Source organism: Hipposideros armiger, unplaced genomic scaffold, assembly GCF_001890085.2.
Source record: "Hipposideros armiger isolate ML-2016 unplaced genomic scaffold, ASM189008v1 scaffold_191, whole genome shotgun sequence".
Lineage (NCBI taxonomy): Eukaryota > Metazoa > Chordata > Mammalia > Chiroptera > Hipposideridae > Hipposideros > Hipposideros armiger.
The window spans coordinates 1,404,911-1,424,751 of NW_017731541.1; the positions used below are offsets into that span (position 1 = coordinate 1,404,911).

The window sequence follows — 19,841 nt, forward strand, 5'->3', positions numbered from 1 at the left end:
TGAGGCGTCTGCTAAACCTGAGTGGAGATCTGACTCCCTATGAGGCATTGAGCTGTGTGGTTCCCGTGGTGGGGTTGCAGGGAGAAGTCAGCTGCGGGGGTCCCGGCACCCACACAGAGCCCACCCAGCCTGGGGACTGATATGAGCCCTCAGCCTCTCGGCAGGGGCCAAGCAACCGTGCCCGTCACACACCACTTCCTTTATAACTCGCTTTTAACCGGTGCAGAAAAGCACATTGTGAATATTCTAAATAACTTTCAGAAGTTTTTCAGTGGCTGACCAGTGGGAGTGTTATCAAAATACAGAAACAGACACTACACGCAACAGAAAATGAAGAACGCTGTATTAATGTTTATTTCGAATTACAAGAAACAGAACATCAGTCCCTTATTTGTACAAAAATACCTGAAAGTTTACAATTAGGTTCATGAGCCGAAGAGCTATGTACAGAGAGGAGCAAAGCGCACGGAACAAAGGTTTTGTCTCGTAAGTGAACACCTTCTGCGTTCCCTGAAAACGTTTACATATCAGGCCACTCTGCGGTCACAAGGCTTGTGCTGTGACGTCACAATCTGCTGAGAGCAAGTCCCACCCCCCAAAGGTGCACCAATGGGCCAAACCGTCAGGCATTAAATGCAGAAAAGAGAAGACAAAACTTCTACAACGAGGCACGTATTTCTTCAAGGCTTAGCAAAGAACAAAATGTCCTGGAACTCTAACATGTAAGGTAACAGAGGTCTAGGAAACCCAGATGCCCGAAGCATGTGGCGGTTTCCTTCTCAACTTCGTCCAGATTGCTACATGGAGTTTTTATGACGAAACGAAAATCACAGGCAGAGAGAAGAAGTCAACAGGCTCCAGAACGACCCTGAGCTGTCCCGTTTACATTCACGTCATTTAAATACAAAAATAAAAGTCAGATGTCCTTCCGCCCTGGGGCTGGCGGGGCCGGACGCCTGCCTCCTGGAAGGACTGGCTGGCTATAGGTGGCGTTCCCGGCCACCCAGCACAGGGCGAGGCAGGATGCTGCCAAGGCTGCACGCGCCGAAAATTCACGGTGGCCGGGAAGGTCCAAAAGACTATGTCATACCAGCTACATACAAAACTGAGTCAGAGTCAAGCTTCTATTCTCCTTTTAAATAAAATGCATAGTTATAAATATGAAATACTGCAGACATGAGCTGTCTATCGGAGGGGGTGTGAGAGTCTCATGCCACTGGTGGATACTGGTCTATGTAAACAGAGGGGGAATTCTAGAGTTTTGTTTTGTATGCTTTTTAAGGTTTTTACACCCCACCAGTGACGAGAAAACTGTGTAACAGTCACTAAAGAGACAGCCCCTTCAGTGAGGTTTGGGGGCAGCGCGCTCGCTGCCAGGCAAGACTTGACGTCAACGGTCTGAAAGATGAGCTGGCTACGACAGGAGGAAAACGCGTTCAATTGAGCGTTGAGGATTAAAAACATGTTTGGCTAAAAATTCTTCATTTGTATAAGCAGGCCTTTCGTGGAAAACAGCTAGTGTGGCCTGTAAACTAAAATACAGTGTGTCTAAACCACAGACTGACTGACAGCAGCTCTGCGTTACCGAAGCCTGTTGGGTCTGTCTGAACTGTGTGTGTGTGTGTGTGTGTGTATTTCTGGGAAGCCCTGGGGGTCGGCAAGGGTGTTTCTGGGGAGCCTGGTGGGGTCAGCGGGGGATAGGCCAGTGGCACAACATTCAGAGGGGTCAGTCAAGTGGGACAGCCGTTCTTTTGGAACTGAAAATCACTTTTCACCACAGCAGTCGGTATGCTTGTCGGAGACCAAAGTAAAGTCAGGGCCATGCTCACACCTGATAACTTCCCTCGGGGGACAGGGCAGTGGGGATGAGGAACAGCTCAAGCCACCGTCTGACTTGGCTCCCGGAGTGGGAAGCAGTGCTGTGTTGACAGAACTCCTCAACGTTCAAACTGCTGTGAGGTACAAGCCAGCAGAGGAGCCCCCAGCGGCCTCACGGCGCTGGCTTCTGGGGGCTCCAGTGGGGCGGGGGTCTTCAAGCACAGACCTCTAAATGCTGGGCTGCTCATGTGCCCTTTCAATGTTTCCATCTTTATCACCATGGAAACCCACAGCCACTGCAGGAAGCCAAGGGGTGCCATTGTCTTATTACATCCTTTAATCCCCGAGGGAGGACAGCCATGAAAGGACTCATGCCACGGCAGGGGGTAAGGCAGTGATCATTCTAGAACAGGCTGCAAGTAACCCAGGCGGACAGACAGAGAGGCATGGCATCCACTGCTGGGCACCAGGTGTGTCTCAAGAAGGCCGGCCTGCCTCCGACTAGAAGAGCGGCCACTTGGCCCTGCCCTGTGTGGAACAGTGGGTTTTCCAAAGTCATCCAGTCTCCTGAACTGTGGAAGACACGACATGCTAGTAACACAAGCATGGACACCTGTGCAGAGAAAAGTGATTGACAGACCGTGGTTGCCTGACTGGTCCCCAAAACATGCCAAATGCTGACCACGGGTGACACCTTTTATTTTTAAAAAAGCTTTTCAAGTATACTGGGAAGGGCAAGGGTGTTCATTATTTGGAAGCTGAATCCACCTGTGGTGACCTGCGAAGGCGGGGCCGCCCTCTGGAATCATATGGGGCCCCGTGCTCCATCTCTGACGTTGGCCCATTCAAAACTGTCTTTCCATCTTGTAGGCACCAAAAAAGCCACATCCCCTCCACCAGAGGCCGAGTCCGACCGTGAAGACCAAGGAGTGCAAAAAGTGATCGATACAAAAAAGTAAACATGTCGGTTTTAATTGTCAAGATTATTCCAGGGCAAGAGTTCATTTCCAATTACTTCGCTCCGGTTCCCACGTGGCCCAGCCAAGATGATCATTCCAGTTTATCCTCAAATTTATGCTTGCTCTTCCGTGCCCCACCCCCCACCCCCGATTTGGCCGGCGCAGAAAGAGGGATCCTCTTGGATCCGCAGCAGCAAATCATCGCCAAGTCCAACAAACTAATCAATCTTGGTTGGTTGGCACCGAAGGAACTGATCTCGCTCCCAAGGTACAGAATCATGTGTATTCTCAAAAACGCAGACACTTCCTAGCCGTTCCAGTGTCAACTTCCTCCCGTCGTCAGTCGTGACGAAATCTGAGGTCACAAGGCCACGCGGATGCAGTGGTGCTTGAGTTTGCAAGGCAGGACTCCCTTGTTGAGCTGGTAGAAGTCAACGAGCTGGATCAGGTCAGAGAATCTGGTGTTCCCGTCGTCAAGGCTGAAGAACATCTGCCCATCTTCCTCATACTAAGAGACACAAGAACACTCACCAGGTTAGAGGGACACCTCAGGGAACAGAGCAGGGCCCACGGTCAGCAGTAGCTCCGCCTGCCCGTGGCTCGGTTCCTAAGACAAGCACATGGAGTCAGCAAGGCGCGCTAGAAAATGTCAGGGCAGAAGGTGGGGAGAGGGGTGTCTGCGCTGGGTTCTGCCAAGTCCCTAAGGTCTGCCGGGCACAGCTGGCTCCCCCGTTCCCTAACACGGTCATGCGGAAGTGCTCTAAGTTCCTCTCAGCTTGCCTAGTCATGAGGCAGAGGTAGACCAGTTAGCCTGTGGGCATCCATCCACACGGCAGGCCCCATGGAGGAGGACACAGCCCTGGGTCCTTGTTGCAGGACCTTGGACCTTGTTGCAGCCTCCTTCAATCCTGACGTCCACTTCGCTCCATTATGAAGCAAATGTTGGATTTGCTATTAAAAGATTAATAAGATCATGGAGGAAAAGCAACTTTTCCAGATGCTGGATTATTTGGTAACTATTTTTATTGAAATGCAGGAACTCCACAAAATCTTCCTGAAAGAACTATACAGTTGACCCTTAAATTATGTGGGGGTTAGGGACGCCGACCCCTGCATAGTTGAAAACCCACATACTTCCTGGGTTTGGGTTCCACAGGACATAGTTCACGAAAGTTGTCAGTACCAATTCATTATGTAAAACATTTGGTATTCATTTTGTGTATCTTATCCCCAACTAAACTGGGAACTCCTGTAATTTATCGGGAAACAAGGTTCACATTCTCACAGAACCAACCTCTCAGAAACTCTTGAAAGTATCTCACCTGTGGGACTGTATGATAGTTAATGATCTATAGTCTGGTTAGTATGTAACTTGAAAATGGCATTAAGAATAAAACCAGAAAGCAAAAAAAAAAAAAAATGAGGATTAGTATGAAACAAATCAATACTTACAGGTAAGATCTGAAAATTTTTAATTTTCTGGTGATGACACAATGTGAGTACAAATGCCTTTGGATTACTCTGGCTGTCACGGAGGAGAAAGAGCCTGGGGGACGGAGAGTCATCAATTGATTGTTAATTTTAAAAATCCAGAGTTAATATTTATAAATCTGCGCGTGGGCGCGTGCACACACACACACATGCATGCACACACATACACGCGCGCACACACACGCATGCACACACGCGCACACATACACGCACACACACATGCACACACACGCGCGCACACACACACATGCACACACACGCACGCGTACACACACACACACACACACACACTGCCCTGCGCCATCTGAGAACCGGGGCCTGGAGCCACGACACTGCAGGATGCCTTAGCATCCGTGGAGCCTCTAGTGGCAACAGCGCCCTTTACACCCAGACTATGGTTTCTGAATGTCACTCTTCATTGAAAGGAAGCAGGGCTCCTTGGGAACACTGTGGGTTCTGTAACCTATAACTGAGGCAGGGAAACTGTAAGATGCAGCTGAAACATTTTGTTCCAGGAAGTAAGGAAGTGCTAAAAGAACGATGACCCAGGAGGCAGCGTGACCAAACCTGGACCTCAAAGTAAATACTAGAAGGAATGGATCGTAAGCCATAGATTAGAATAAAAGAGAACCCACGAGCCCATACCGGTATTGTAAATAAATGAGCAAATAAGGTAAGAGGAGAGAAGGGAAAGCTCTTCCTGACAGCTGAGGGCCAGCTAAATAAACAGCAGGAATATGGGTCAGAAAACCACCACCCGGCAGTCACCAGACTACCATGGATGAGGGAAAGGACCGTTAAAGGATGCTAAAGCCAACAGCTGAAATTTGACGACCACCAGAAGACTTTCCTAGTCTCAAAGCATCCACCCCTAGTACTTACTTATTACAGAGGGGAAACAGTAACTGTACAGTAAGTAGAGAAACGGGTCAATGCAACCTTCATCCAGTATTCAAGTCAACACCACCAGGGCTGAGACAACCCGCCCTAACAGGAAGCGATGACGATGACTCAACCGCACTTCCGGGTGCTTCTGCCAAAACGCGACACCCACACGGAACCAGAAGCGAACAGGCTCCCCAGAGCCACGGCACATTCTAGAATTACTGGCTTCTACTCATAACAAGTGTCAGTGGAAGACAAAGGAAGGCTCAGGAGACATGCTGGCATAGGAGAGGGTTCAGGATTGCAACGTTTTTTTTCTCTAGCATAAGAAACTTAGTGAGGACTGCTGGTCAAGAGGGACGTGTGTGCATTAGACAGGAGCACTGCACTGATGTTAATTACCTAATTTTTATATCGGTATTATGGTTAAATAAGAAGTCCTTGTTTTTAGAAATTTTATACCGAAATAATTAGGAATAAAAGGGCATCATGCCACAATTTATTCCCACAGAACAAGGGGAGAGACAGAAGCAGAAAGAGAGAGAATGACGAAGCGAATGTGTTATAACATTCACGGCTGAGGTAACTGGCTAAAATGTATATAGGAATTCATTATATTATTCTTGCCACTTTTCTACAATTAGAAATCGGTTCAAAGTATTTAAAATGTTAAAACAGCACAAAGAAGCATAAATCACTGCTTTTCCAGGAACAAATCTGGAAATTGGCTGGTGAGAGAAGGGGTTCTATATCGGAGCGGAAGAAGGAAGTCCCAGTGATGAAGCGGCCGGAGAGGAAACACACGGCAGTAATCAGCTACATCATCAGTTTCTAGATTATAATGTTGAAATGAAACACAGTTAAATAAGTCTGGAAAATCCAGGGAAGAGGAAGCTGCAAAGAACTCAGGTCTGGACCAGGGAGTCTCCTCCCACCCAGCGGGGGTCATTGGCTTCCCTCAACATCTCTGCTGGGATCACTAAAGATCCGGAATTGATTATATAATGGGCCTGTTTCCCAAAAGCTTTCCTCCGGAAACACAGGAATTAAAGGTTGCAGGACGAGGTGGCATCAGTGTGCTGACACCCCAACGGGCCCTGTCCTTTTTACTTCTGTCGCGGCCAGGCGGCCAGCAGCCAGACGGCGGGATTGAATGCTATGACCTTAGTGACAGCAAAGACATGGGGAGGACAGAGGTGCTCCTGCCTATAAACACAGCAGCCGCCACCACAGCCACAATGCCCCTATTCCTCACCAGGCAGGAAAGGTGTGACACCTGCCCCAGGGACTCGACTCTGGGGAATGCTGAACCCCAAACACAAGTCAAAACACAGAGCCGACACTCACGGCCGACACTCATGGCCGTGGACCAAGTGTGCTAACACCCCTCACGGCCCCCACCAGAGGGGCAGCGAAGTGACTGCTGGCCTGATCCCAGAGTCCCCGGGGAAGCTTCCTCCAGGCACACAGGTCCCCCACACCCCTGAGATCGCAGCAGCTCCTCAGGAATGCAGGGTCCACGTCACCAGCCTCGGCCCTGGGAGGGACACTAGTGGCTACAGCACCAGATTACAGCTCCTGTGGAACCCTCGCTTTTCCACAAGTGTGATGTCACCAGGCAAGCAAACCTGCTCACCTGCCTTAGAAGGAACGGCAGGGACTGGCCTGTTAACAGTGACAGCACTAGAACATCACCGGGCTCTCTTCTGACGTGGCTCAGGGCTGCAAACAAGTACAGCCGCGGGAACACATCGAAACACAAACAAGGTCGCTGAAAGGAATTCCAGAGGCCAGGCTATCCCCTCCCCCGGCATGCCGGACCTTAGAGGAGAAGCACACTTGTTGATAGTCAGGCGGAGGCCTTTTTAATGCTTCAGAGGGGACTGTCCTATGATAAGGTTGACATCTCAAATAAGTTGTTTTGGAACAAGTGTATAGCCACTTGGGAAAGAAAATAAAATAAGATGCATTCTTTACGTAGTACACCTGTGACTTCTCCATGCATCTGGGACCTACACAAACAAGCAAAACAGAAAAGAACAGAGAGAGGGAGAGAGGGAGGGAAAGAAAGAGGGAAAGGGAGAAAGAAAAGAAACAAGCTCTGGAGAGAATGTGAGCGAATTCCTTTACGATTTAGGAGTTGGTAAAACTTACATGAGTATGACTCAAAAATCCAGAGGATATGGGACAGAAATGATAAATGGGGACCAACTTTTTAAAACATTTTGTACACTCAAAACAAAAACAAAAACAAAAGAAAAAAACAAAACCTCAAACAGAAGCAAAGTCAAAAGATAAATGGAAGGGGTGGGGGTGGGGGTGGGAACGTCTCCCAAAGTAGATCTAGAAAACTGGGCCAAGGATGTCAACAGGCCTCAAGAACTGAAAGAAGTAAAAGAAATGCAAACGGATTTGGGCGGAAGCTCAGGCTCCTTTCCTGAGAGAAATGCAGTGACAACTTCCCCCTCAGCCTCCCGGGTGAGGCCTCAGAACTGTCCCTCTCATATACCGGGGCTGCCAAAAAAATGTACACACGTGGACACTCTGGTCAACGTGGCTCAAGCTGTAGTTCGCCGTCATCAGAAGTGCCTGGACGCTGATGGGAACCACTGTGAGCACCTCTTGTAATTGCAGGAGTCAAACGTGACTCGTATTCATCTTTTGTTATCGGTATATATTGAGTATCACAATTTTAACACAGTTCTCCTTTCTTTAACTGCGTATACATTTTTTGGGGCACCCTCTGTATTTCTGAGGAGTCACTGTGAGGTGCCTGCCCTGCCAAAGGGAACCTGGCAATATTTTACAATATTACGTCAGGTTTTGCCCTTTCACCCAACACTCCCATGTCTAAGAGAATGCAGCAAAACTATGAAATGATGGAGCCAGAACATGGACCTGGAAACCATGGACACAGTAGGAGCCGACCCTCAGGACACAGGACAAAGAGGGGCAGAACAGGAAAACAAACAGGGGCTGCCTATCTTTTAAGAAAGAAACAACAGAAGGATAAACAAACACTGATAAAAATGGCTGCTTACTGTGGGGCAGAGGGCAGAGCATCGTCAACAGAGAAAGTGCCTTGTGTTATAGTTTTGACTTTGGAACCGCAGACATGTTTTCAAAACCTTACAAAATCGCCATGTGAACCGAAAAGAAAAATCAGATCCACTTACAAAAACTGGAAAGGAACGGACACAAACGAAGCTGCCACATTAACAGTTTGGAAGCAGAACCACAGAGAATGAGTCTGAGCTTGGTCTTTTAACATTCCTTAAGGACTAAAAGGACTGCGAAGAAATGTGAATTCAGGAGTCTTACGGAAGAAATCTAGTATTAGGATTTTCAAGTTGCTATATGGGATAAAGCAAATAAGTACAGAGTGGGGTAAAACAAATAAGTAAGTTAATATCATTAGTAAGGGTTTCAGAATAAGAGAAGAAAGATGCAATAAAATAAAAAAAGTGAAAACCCTGCAACTTTCAATTTGAATTGGCAATTTCAATGTGAACCCATAATTTATTTTTCAGTTTAGAAAAGCCTATGTCCTACCTCTGTCCATGGAAAAGACCTACAGATTATGGTCTCCAGACACCATTTTCCATGAGAAATAATTAGGGAAAATGTGTCATGTGAGCCTAATGTACCGTGTCACCAATGAAATTAAATTATTAGTGTTGGGTCAGCAGCACCCAGGGACCAACTTGAAAGAGATCCCACTGGTCAAGAATAATATGTTTTGCTTGAAATAAATCAAACACATAAGCATCTAAGTTTATAATGACAGTCAAAAAAGAATAAAAAAACCACCTCATGTGTCACTACTGGAAGATAGAACACCAAGTCGCTATTCTGAAAATTGACAATTAAGGGGAAATCAAGTATTTAGCTACATTTTCCAGGAAACCAAATGTATGGCAAGGGAAAGAATTTCAGTTAAGAAATGATGACGGAATAACAGAAAATGAGGGTCTCGTAGCCCTTAATGACACATGGAGCCGGTGAGTGCAGCCATGGCTGCTGGAAATGTGCCCATTCACCCCATCATTATGGTGCCCAGTCATCACCGGTCACCAGCCATGTGAGTGAAGCCATCTCAGCCCACACCGAGCTGGCCCAGGTGACAAGAGCCACTCTATGGACTCCAGTTGTAAGAAATGACATGCTTTGTTCTTTTAAGCCCCTAAGGTGTGGGGTTGTTTGTTCTCAGCAAAAGCTGGCTGACTGCACGCACAAATCAACAAGTGTAAGCAAAACTATTTTTTCCCATTTGTCCATGGCCTGATTAGAAATAACTGGCTAATGTTCTATGTCTGTTTAGTTTCAACAAAGAGATAGAGGATGATAATAGAGTGTGACAGAAATGGGTGGCAAGCTCTCCTCTGACACTAGTGGGCAAGCCCCACGCAACAGTCACACCTCTGGGCACGTGTTCTCCTCTTTAGTGAGGGTCTCACCGTCCCGGATGCTCTGGGGAGCTGAGCGGACTACATGCCCACACAACACACAACCAAACCTGGGCGGACGCCGGCCCCCACGGGCGGAGGTGCTTACCCATCCACCAGCCCTTGCTGCTTGATGATCCTGTGGGACTCCTCCCTGGAGATCCTGCCATGGAACCACTGCTGTGTGCGGTGGATCACTGTGGGAGGGAAGCAAGGAGGGTGGGCCTGGCCCTGCGGCCGGCCGGCGCCCCACCGCGCAGCTGCCTCTGACCCACGGGGCCCACTCCCCCTCCACCTCTGGGGCGCACGTCTTATTTTCTTTATGTACAAAAGGTCCGGCCGACACGCCATGTTTACCTGTACTGAGGGTAGAAGGGTGGAGGGGGCTTTGGCTGCCTAGCACATTCATCCGTGTGCTTCGCTTCTGCAAAAGAAATGCCCACGTTAGCCCCAGGCAGCAGACGGGCAGGACCAAGCACCTGTGCACACACCTGGGGCGGGGAGCTTGGCCTGGGGGGGGGGGCAGGGCGCTGGGCCACAGAGTGAAAGCCGCCCCACAGAGAACAAGAGCTTATGGTTGTTAGGCCACGGAGCTAGTTACGGGTCGAGCCACGAGGCGTGGGCTCTGCGCTCTCCGCAGACGGCCCCTGATAGCAACTCAGCAGCCAAGAGGCCAGCGGGCTCTGCTGCTCCTCTGCTCCTACCTGGGGAGCCCCGAGGACAGGAGACTGGGGTTGGCTGGGTGCTGGGAACGTGAGGGGCCCAGCACGCTGCTTTCCCCGTGAACTCACTGCCACCTTCCCTCCCAATACCTCACCCCCTTGCCAGCCCCACAGAGCCATTCTCCTGGAGAAGACCCGTGGTGGCGTGCACAGGGGACCGCACAGGGGCCTGTCCTGGGGGGGCTGCTGCTCACCCTCCAGGCGTGCCCCTCCTCCAGGGCTGCGCTCTGGGCTTCCGCTGGGTTCTCGATCACTCTTCCTGTTTGCCCAGAAAAATCCATTGCCACGAGGGAGTTCTCAGAGACACTGCGCTAGAAAGACAAGGCCATAACATCTTGAAGTATACGGGACCAGGCCACAGCAGCTCCCAGGGGAGCCTCGGCACGAGACAACCATAAAGACGGCCAGGGAAAGGGAGATGGCATGGCCCCTTTCCTCTCCCCACCCTTTGAGGGTCTGGTTGAAAATTCAGCTATGGAAGGGCCCTTGAGCTGCAACTGGATAGGGGTTCTCTTAAGAAGAATAAGAACTGTTCCAGTTCCCTCTCGGTATTCAAAGGCTGCTGGTGAGGCTGCTGGCGAGTGTGGGGTGTGCACCGTAAGGTCTGTCCTATGCTCCCTAGCTGGTGCTACTAGGCATCAGAGGAGTGCAAATTCCACGACTGAGCCCGGTCCCCACCAGCATCCATATCCTTCCCTCAGGTGTGGCCGTTCAGGGAAACACGGGTCCTCTCTGGGTGGCACAATATGGCACAGTGTCTTAGGAACAGACGCTGAAGGGCCTTTACGATCACATTTTAGTGGATGCATGTTTCTGCACCTTTGCGAAGCAAAGTATGTTCTGAGGACCAAGAAGACCCACTATGATCTCTCAACCCTCAGCAGCGAGGGCTCGGGCATCATGCTCACCGTACCCGTGGATTTCAGGGGGGACATGAAGGGAGGCAAACGTGGGACTATGGCACCTTGGTGCAGCCAAGGCTGCTGGTGGCCATTCTGAGCATCTCTCTGACCCTCCCGGAGGGGACTGTGAACTGCGGGGAGGGATGGCAGAGGGGTTCGCTCCTGGCAGTCCCACTGTTGAGACCACAAAGCCAGCCCTTGGGACATGGGATGCTGGGGGACACGCTGCTTGTGTGAGACACAGCTCGCTCTGCAGCTGCTCTCGGCAACCTCCTGAGATGAGACGTCCACAGCACGGGCGGGTGCGGCAGCTGAGAAGGGCCTCGGCGGTCGACGGTCGCAGGTTTACTTACCACTGGGGTGGAGAAGGACAGAAGGGCTTTCTTCTGCTGGGGGACCCTGTAGCTTTGGTACAGGAGCACTCCGTACTGGAGGAGGAAGCCAGAGTCAGGTCAGCCACCAGGGCCGCGGCGGGGGGGCTGCCACAGCCCCGCCAGGCATGCTAGTGTTTTTCTTTCTCATGCCCCTTTCTGGTTTTTTTCCCAAATAAAGTATATATATATGCAGACCAAAAGCAAACACACACACACATACATAAAACGTTCAAGCTTTCCCTCCCCCGCCTGCCGCCATTTGCACAGCTGCCTCTTCTCCCCCAATCTGTATTTTCTCCTGCAATCTTACACGATGTGTACTCACGTAACAGCAAATATAAATGTTTCCCCCATACGTGGCTGGCGTGCTCTCTATATGCTGTTCTGCACTTGGCTTTTGAGTTGTTAACAGTGTATCCTATTTTTCCACAAGGGAGCTCAGAGAGCCAGCCAGTTCTGTTTATAGCTGCAGAGTGTTGGGTGAATGGATATCCTGTAACACATTTAACCACGTCCCTGCTGATGGGCATGCACATTTAAATATGGCTTCTAAAGGAATAGTCCATGATATATAGTATCTTATTCCAACACTAACATTTCCTCTTCTATTATGAAACAGTAACATTTTCATTTTAAACTCCTTTTGTTTTATCAGCAGCAAAAATGAAACAAAATAATAAGGTTCTGGGAGAGGGAGGTACAGGGAGGGACGCCTGTCCCCAGAGTTTATGTTCTATGGCATCCCCAAGGAAATCTCCGAGGAGAATTCTGAGCTAAGCCTCCTTCTGCTGGTCCTTTTCTTCAAGTGACGCCACCACGAGTCTCGGAACGGCTGGAAGCGTCAGTGAGGGCTGGGGGTTTTACTAACAAGATTCCGAGGCCACTGCCTGTGTCAGCCACAGGTGACCAAACAGATTTCCTCTAGACCCTTGGATTCTAGGCAAGTTCGTCTAGGTCAATGAACTTGCAACTCGTGTGGACTCTGTGATTCCAGACACAGGGAGTACCTATGTGCACAAAGTGGCAGTGGGCGGGAAACGGAGGCGACGTGAACTCTAGCATCACGTGCTTACCTGTCACTAAGGAGCTGGTGGAATCACTGTCAATTACTGTGAAATTGCCATCAAGGGCATTATCCTATATGAGGTCCCATGCAATACATTTCCTTTAGAACTTACTGTCAGGGGACACTCTCTCCCCTTGGGCACTATGATGAGTTGTAGAACTCATCACATGTCCCTCATGGACCTGGGTTTTCAGGGAGCCAGGAATCTGATGGTTGGTCATGAAAACAACTCACCCTCCTGAGGAACTCTGTGCTCCCTGGTCTCCTGGCCCCAACCTTTCTAGCCCTATTCCCTAATCCAGATGTCATACACCACGGCCCATTCCCTGCCCCTCCATCCCGGGGCACACGTGGTGATGGCTAGAGACATTTGTGTTTGTCTTACCTGGTGGGGGTGCTACGGCATCGAGTGGGGGAGACCAGGGACCCTGCTAAGTGTCCTACAATGCACAGGGTCCAGCCCCACATGTCAACAGTGCCTGGTCAGCAAGGGCTCTGCCCTGCCCCCTGTGAAGGCTCCTTGAGGAGCTCCTGAGACCCCACAGGGAAGGTGCACGACTGCACGTGGCAGTCAGAATACTGGGTGGAATGGGCCGGAGCCGGCGTCTCTAGGAAACGCGGGTACCTTGAGGAGGCGGAAGGCTGTCATCCAACAGGTCCGGCCTTGCTCGTCCTCGGCACACAGCAGGCGCAGCTCCTTGCTGTCGTGCATCAACTTGTTTGTCTGAGGGAGATACAGGGAGGCCCGGTGAGCATCACCGACCGGTCAGACACGCCTCCTGCTCCAGCCAGCAGGGCTGGATTCTCCACACACGGGACAGGACGACAGCCAGGCAAGTGTCCAGGCGCCCTGGGCGGAGCCTTTTCCTTCCTGTTACTTAGCTGAGTGATCGGCCCTCCTCCTCCACAGGGGCCCTCAGAGGAGGGCGAGGCAAGGTGGTGGATGCGCCAGGGACAGGGACGCTTCTGACTCTGGGGAGGGAGGTTGTGTTCATAGGAGGAGAGCTGTCCGATCACAAAGGAAGCGGTCTTGTCGGTCGCCTCCCAGGAGGACTGAGGAGGTGGTGGGAGGGGCCCCCGAGGGCTCAGGGCTGTGCAGTGTCTGAGTGGTCCCAAGGATGGACCCTGCACAAGGCCCCGGGAGAGAGACCACTGTCACCCCAAAGGAGGGGGACTGGAGTGGGGCCAGCACTTGAGGCATGAGGGGTAACTGTCACAGGTCCCCCCGTGGAGACCACCCAAAGGCAGGGTTTACTTGGGGATGGAGGGGAACCACGCAGGCATAAGCTTAGCTGGATCTCCCCGTGAACCCTCAGATGTAAGGGACAACGCTGGGTGGACAGTGGCCCAGCTCTCCGCCTTAGGAACCGAGAGGGAGCGAGGGACATGAGTGACCAGCCTGCCTGTAGCCAGTGCTGTGGCATAAGCACAGCTCCTGCGACCTGGGCTCTCCCGGCTCCTGGCTGCCCGCTCCGGCCCCTCCCGAGGCCAGCCCTGCCCCTTGGGCTGTGCACTCCTTTGTAGTAGGCTCCCATCACCAGCAACCCAAGGACGCTTCATCGAGTGCGGTGCAAGGGGGCATTTAGGGTGGAATGTGCCCCAAGATCCTGTCCCCTCCTTGGATGGGGTCAAGCAACCCAACTGGGTGACTCCAGGCACATTACTCGCTGGGTACCAGGCATGGGCAACAGGGCTGGTGTGACTTCCGCCCCGTAAGCACCCTGGGAGACTCAACAAGAGGATGCAGGTAAAACCTTCAGCAGAGCATCTCGTGCACAGGAAGTACTTAGCACATTTTATCTACTACTACGATGACCATCATCACAGCCTCTAATGGGAGGAGGGTGGGCCCAGCCCATAGGGGTGTGTGTGTGTGTGTGTGTGTGTGTGTGTGTGTGTGTCTGTGTGTGTCTGTGTGCACATGCTCATATGTGTATGCATGTATATATGTGCATGTGTGTGTACGCGTGCACACATGTGCATATATGCATGTAGGTACATGCACGTGTGTGTGCATCAGTAAATATGTGAGCATGTGCCTCCACTCACATGCACACAGGGAGAGAGCAGTGCTGTGGTCACTCTTATCCAACTATCCCGGTGACCAGAGCCCACACAGAAGGCGTAGCTCACTCAGTAGCCTGGAGGCCACCCAACAAGCTGGGGTGGGGGTCTCCTCTTCCTCCAGGGCTAAGGCCGCAGCCCTGCCTGGGGCCGAAGCCATGGCCCGAGGCCACCGAGCCCATCGACAGGTATTACTGCTGTATTTTGTTTGGTGTTAACCAACCCGCTTTCCTCTGGGCTTCTGAGCTACTCAAGGACCCACGCATCGTAAGTACAAAGAAATATTTTTATATGAATGAATAAATCCAGTGTGAAGCTGCGTTTCTGTTTTTTTTGTTTTTTTTTAAAAAAAGCAACGGCCAAGAGAGGAATTTACTGTTTGAATTCCACAGTGTCCAGTGGGATGCCAGGGCTTGGCTGGCAGGGTGTACGCTGGGCGGGGGGCGGGGGCGGGGGGACGTACCTTTATGCAGAAGCCATAGTCCGTGGGGGCGCTGTACTGCTTCCTGCCCGAGATCAGGGAGAAGACGCTGCAGTCCTCCAGGTCCGCCAGGAACTGCAGGTGTCTGGGCTCCTGTGGAGAAGCCGCTTGGGTTTAGGGGCACGCCTGCAGCCCGGCCCCAGCGAGCGCGGTGCCCGCCGGCAGAGGGCAGTGTGCGCGGGCGCCCCGCCACCTCCCCCCGGACGTTCTACTCCCCGTAACCATCGCATAAAAGAAACGCCACGTTCAACCCAAATCCGCTCGGCCCCTGCCCAGAATCCCACCCCCCTTTCCAGACACAAGCCTGTTAGGATGTATTTGACACTCTGCCGAATCAGTGCCCCATAACCGAATACTCCAACTGAAACCCAGAACAAAATCGGGATCTCGAAGGTAGGAGCACAGGCTCAAAAGCAGGACCCATCCCAGTTTTGCCCTGTTGTGTGTTCAGGGTCCAACGGTGCCTGCCGTTCCCCGTGGGTACCTGGTCCCACCCTTGTCCCGCTGCACCCTCCAACCCAGCGCCGCGCCGCGCTCTGGGCTGCAGATGCCCCTGGGCTCGGCACCCAGGCTGGGGAGTGAGGCTATAAAGCCGGGGGAAGTCCCCCTTCCCGCCCTGCGTCAGCCGGAAGCCACTCCCTCCGCAGAGGAAGGAGCCGCCCCCAAGGGAGCTCAGAGAGCCAGCCAGTTCTGTTTATAGCTGCAGAGTGTTGGGTGAATGGATATCCGATAAAGCAAATAAGTACAGAGTGGGGTAAAACAAATAAGTAAGTTAATATCATTAGTAAGGGTTTCAGAATAAGAGAAGAAAGATGCAATAAAATAAAAAAAGTGAAAACCCTGCAACTTTCAATTTGAATTGGCAATTTCAATGTGAACCCATAATTTATTTTTCAGTTTAGAAAAGCCTATGTCCTACCTCTGTCCATGGAAAAGACCTACAGATTATGGTCTCCAGACACCATTTTCCATGAGAAATAATTAGGGAAAATGTGTCATGTGAGCCTAATGTACCGTGTCACCAATGAAATTAAATTATTAGTGTTGGGTCAGCAGCACCCAGGGACCAACTTGAAAGAGATCCCACTGGTCAAGAATAATATGTTTTGCTTGAAATAAATCAAACACATAAGCATCTAAGTTTATAATGACAGTCAAAAAAGAATAAAAAAACCACCTCATGTGTCACTACTGGAAGATAGAACACCAAGTCGCTATTCTGAAAATTGACAATTAAGGGGAAATCAAGTATTTAGCTACATTTTCCAGGAAACCAAATGTATGGCAAGGGAAAGAATTTCAGTTAAGAAATGATGACGGAATAACAGAAAATGAGGGTCTCGTAGCCCTTAATGACACATGGAGCCGGTGAGTGCAGCCATGGCTGCTGGAAATGTGCCCATTCACCCCATCATTATGGTGCCCAGTCATCACCGGTCACCAGCCATGTGAGTGAAGCCATCTCAGCCCACACCGAGCTGGCCCAGGTGACAAGAGCCACTCTATGGACTCCAGTTGTAAGAAATGACATGCTTTGTTCTTTTAAGCCCCTAAGGTGTGGGGTTGTTTGTTCTCAGCAAAAGCTGGCTGACTGCACGCACAAATCAACAAGTGTAAGCAAAACTATTTTTTCCCATTTGTCCATGGCCTGATTAGAAATAACTGGCTAATGTTCTATGTCTGTTTAGTTTCAACAAAGAGATAGAGGATGATAATAGAGTGTGACAGAAATGGGTGGCAAGCTCTCCTCTGACACTAGTGGGCAAGCCCCACGCAACAGTCACACCTCTGGGCACGTGTTCTCCTCTTTAGTGAGGGTCTCACCGTCCCGGATGCTCTGGGGAGCTGAGCGGACTACATGCCCACACAACACACAACCAAACCTGGGCGGACGCCGGCCCCCACGGGCGGAGGTGCTTACCCATCCACCAGCCCTTGCTGCTTGATGATCCTGTGGGACTCCTCCCTGGAGATCCTGCCATGGAACCACTGCTGTGTGCGGTGGATCACTGTGGGAGGGAAGCAAGGAGGGTGGGCCTGGCCCTGCGGCCGGCCGGCGCCCCACCGCGCAGCTGCCTCTGACCCACGGGGCCCACTCCCCCTCCACCTCTGGGGCGCACGTCTTATTTTCTTTATGTACAAAAGGTCCGGCCGACACGCCATGTTTACCTGTACTGAGGGTAGAAGGGTGGAGGGGGCTTTGGCTGCCTAGCACATTCATCCGTGTGCTTCGCTTCTGCAAAAGAAATGCCCACGTTAGCCCCAGGCAGCAGACGGGCAGGACCAAGCACCTGTGCACACACCTGGGGCGGGGAGCTTGGCCTGGGGGGGGGGGCAGGGCGCTGGGCCACAGAGTGAAAGCCGCCCCACAGAGAACAAGAGCTTATGGTTGTTAGGCCACGGAGCTAGTTACGGGTCGAGCCACGAGGCGTGGGCTCTGCGCTCTCCGCAGACGGCCCCTGATAGCAACTCAGCAGCCAAGAGGCCAGCGGGCTCTGCTGCTCCTCTGCTCCTACCTGGGGAGCCCCGAGGACAGGAGACTGGGGTTGGCTGGGTGCTGGGAACGTGAGGGGCCCAGCACGCTGCTTTCCCCGTGAACTCACTGCCACCTTCCCTCCCAATACCTCACCCCCTTGCCAGCCCCACAGAGCCATTCTCCTGGAGAAGACCCGTGGTGGCGTGCACAGGGGACCGCACAGGGGCCTGTCCTGGGGGGGCTGCTGCTCACCCTCCAGGCGTGCCCCTCCTCCAGGGCTGCGCTCTGGGCTTCCGCTGGGTTCTCGATCACTCTTCCTGTTTGCCCAGAAAAATCCATTGCCACGAGGGAGTTCTCAGAGACACTGCGCTAGAAAGACAAGGCCATAACATCTTGAAGTATACGGGACCAGGCCACAGCAGCTCCCAGGGGAGCCTCGGCACGAGACAACCATAAAGACGGCCAGGGAAAGGGAGATGGCATGGCCCCTTTCCTCTCCCCACCCTTTGAGGGTCTGGTTGAAAATTCAGCTATGGAAGGGCCCTTGAGCTGCAACTGGATAGGGGTTCTCTTAAGAAGAATAAGAACTGTTCCAGTTCCCTCTCGGTATTCAAAGGCTGCTGGTGAGGCTGCTGGCGAGTGTGGGGTGTGCACCGTAAGGTCTGTCCTATGCTCCCTAGCTGGTGCTACTAGGCATCAGAGGAGTGCAAATTCCACGACTGAGCCCGGTCCCCACCAGCATCCATATCCTTCCCTCAGGTGTGGCCGTTCAGGGAAACACGGGTCCTCTCTGGGTGGCACAATATGGCACAGTGTCTTAGGAACAGACGCTGAAGGGCCTTTACGATCACATTTTAGTGGATGCATGTTTCTGCACCTTTGCGAAGCAAAGTATGTTCTGAGGACCAAGAAGACCCACTATGATCTCTCAACCCTCAGCAGCGAGGGCTCGGGCATCATGCTCACCGTACCCGTGGATTTCAGGGGGGACATGAAGGGAGGCAAACGTGGGACTATGGCACCTTGGTGCAGCCAAGGCTGCTGGTGGCCATTCTGAGCATCTCTCTGACCCTCCCGGAGGGGACTGTGAACTGCGGGGAGGGATGGCAGAGGGGTTCGCTCCTGGCAGTCCCACTGTTGAGACCACAAAGCCAGCCCTTGGGACATGGGATGCTGGGGGACACGCTGCTTGTGTGAGACACAGCTCGCTCTGCAGCTGCTCTCGGCAACCTCCTGAGATGAGACGTCCACAGCACGGGCGGGTGCGGCAGCTGAGAAGGGCCTCGGCGGTCGACGGTCGCAGGTTTACTTACCACTGGGGTGGAGAAGGACAGAAGGGCTTTCTTCTGCTGGGGGACCCTGTAGCTTTGGTACAGGAGCACTCCGTACTGGAGGAGGAAGCCAGAGTCAGGTCAGCCACCAGGGCCGCGGCGGGGGGGCTGCCACAGCCCCGCCAGGCATGCTAGTGTTTTTCTTTCTCATGCCCCTTTCTGTTTTTTTCCCAAATAAAGTATATATATATGCAGACCAAAANTCGCCACCAGCCACTAAACGTGGCTGGCTTCCCGTCCTCCTGTGAATGCCGTGAGCGAAGATGAGGTCAGGAACAAAGCAAAATTTACGTCTCTCCCCCCGCCCACATTCCTTCTCTCTGGCTCCCGCCCCGGCAGCTGCCGACTGCCCAGAGCAGCCGTAAAACAGCCGGCCTGAGGCTCAGCACCCTCACTGGGGGGCTCCCTCTTTCTCCAGGCAAGAGCAGGGGACACTTCAGCTCTTAGGGGTGCACGCCTGGCCGAGGTCAGCGAGGCACGACGCCCACTGCAGGGCGTACATGGACATGAGGAGAAGAGTGAAGTGAGCGGGGCAAAGGCGCCAAGAGGCCCCACAGGGGGGCTGCCTGCGTGGCCCTCTTGGCAGGCCTGCAGCTGCCCTCCATCTCTGCTCCCCTCCTCCTGCTGGAAGTACACGCAGAACGGCCATTTGTTCCATAAAATGGCTCTAACAGCCCCGGGCAGACTGCCTCAAGGCCGCAGGGGTGAGAACGCAGGCAGCCTGGGGTTTCCAGGCCTGTGTTATATCGCAGGGTGTCCGAGGCAGAGCAGCCGGCAGGTAACGCTGAGTTTAGCTGTTTCACAGTTAGTTTTCTAAGTTACCAGGA

At 52.2% G+C, this 19,841-nt stretch overlaps 2 protein-coding genes across 3 annotated transcripts in view; both read right to left on the reverse strand.

The window, feature by feature from the left end:
* Positions 1-326: 326 nt before the first annotated feature.
* Positions 327-19,841, reverse strand: part of LOC109388354 (growth factor receptor-bound protein 10) — a 92,457-nt gene continuing 72,942 nt past the window's right edge. The window contains exons 10-17 of the mRNA XM_019653012.1: positions 15,190-15,300; positions 13,288-13,386; positions 11,576-11,650; positions 10,515-10,631; positions 9,956-10,022; positions 9,708-9,795; positions 4,230-4,323; positions 327-3,285 (exon numbers count right to left, since the gene is read on the reverse strand). Of these exons, the coding sequence (XP_019508557.1) occupies positions 3,139-3,285; positions 4,230-4,323; positions 9,708-9,795; positions 9,956-10,022; positions 10,515-10,631; positions 11,576-11,650; positions 13,288-13,386; positions 15,190-15,300 (798 nt within the window). The 3' untranslated portion in view covers positions 327-3,138. The remainder of the gene's footprint in view (positions 3,286-4,229; positions 4,324-9,707; positions 9,796-9,955; positions 10,023-10,514; positions 10,632-11,575; positions 11,651-13,287; positions 13,387-15,189; positions 15,301-19,841) is intronic.
* On the reverse strand, positions 15,970-19,210 carry LOC109388355 (growth factor receptor-bound protein 10-like). 2 transcript variants are annotated; one of them, XR_002125196.1, is made up of 4 exons: positions 18,997-19,209; positions 17,936-18,052; positions 17,377-17,443; positions 15,970-17,216 (listed from the first exon to the last, which is right to left on the reverse strand). XR_002125196.1 is itself a non-coding variant. In XM_019653013.1 (3 exons), the coding sequence occupies exons 1-3, from the start codon at positions 18,020-18,022 to the stop codon at positions 17,125-17,127; spliced, it is 246 nt and encodes an 81-aa protein (XP_019508558.1). In that variant the 5' UTR covers positions 18,023-19,210; the 3' UTR covers positions 15,970-17,124. The 2 variants fall into 2 exon arrangements, 1 of the variants encoding a protein (XP_019508558.1); XM_019653013.1 differs by having other exon boundaries at positions 17,936-19,210.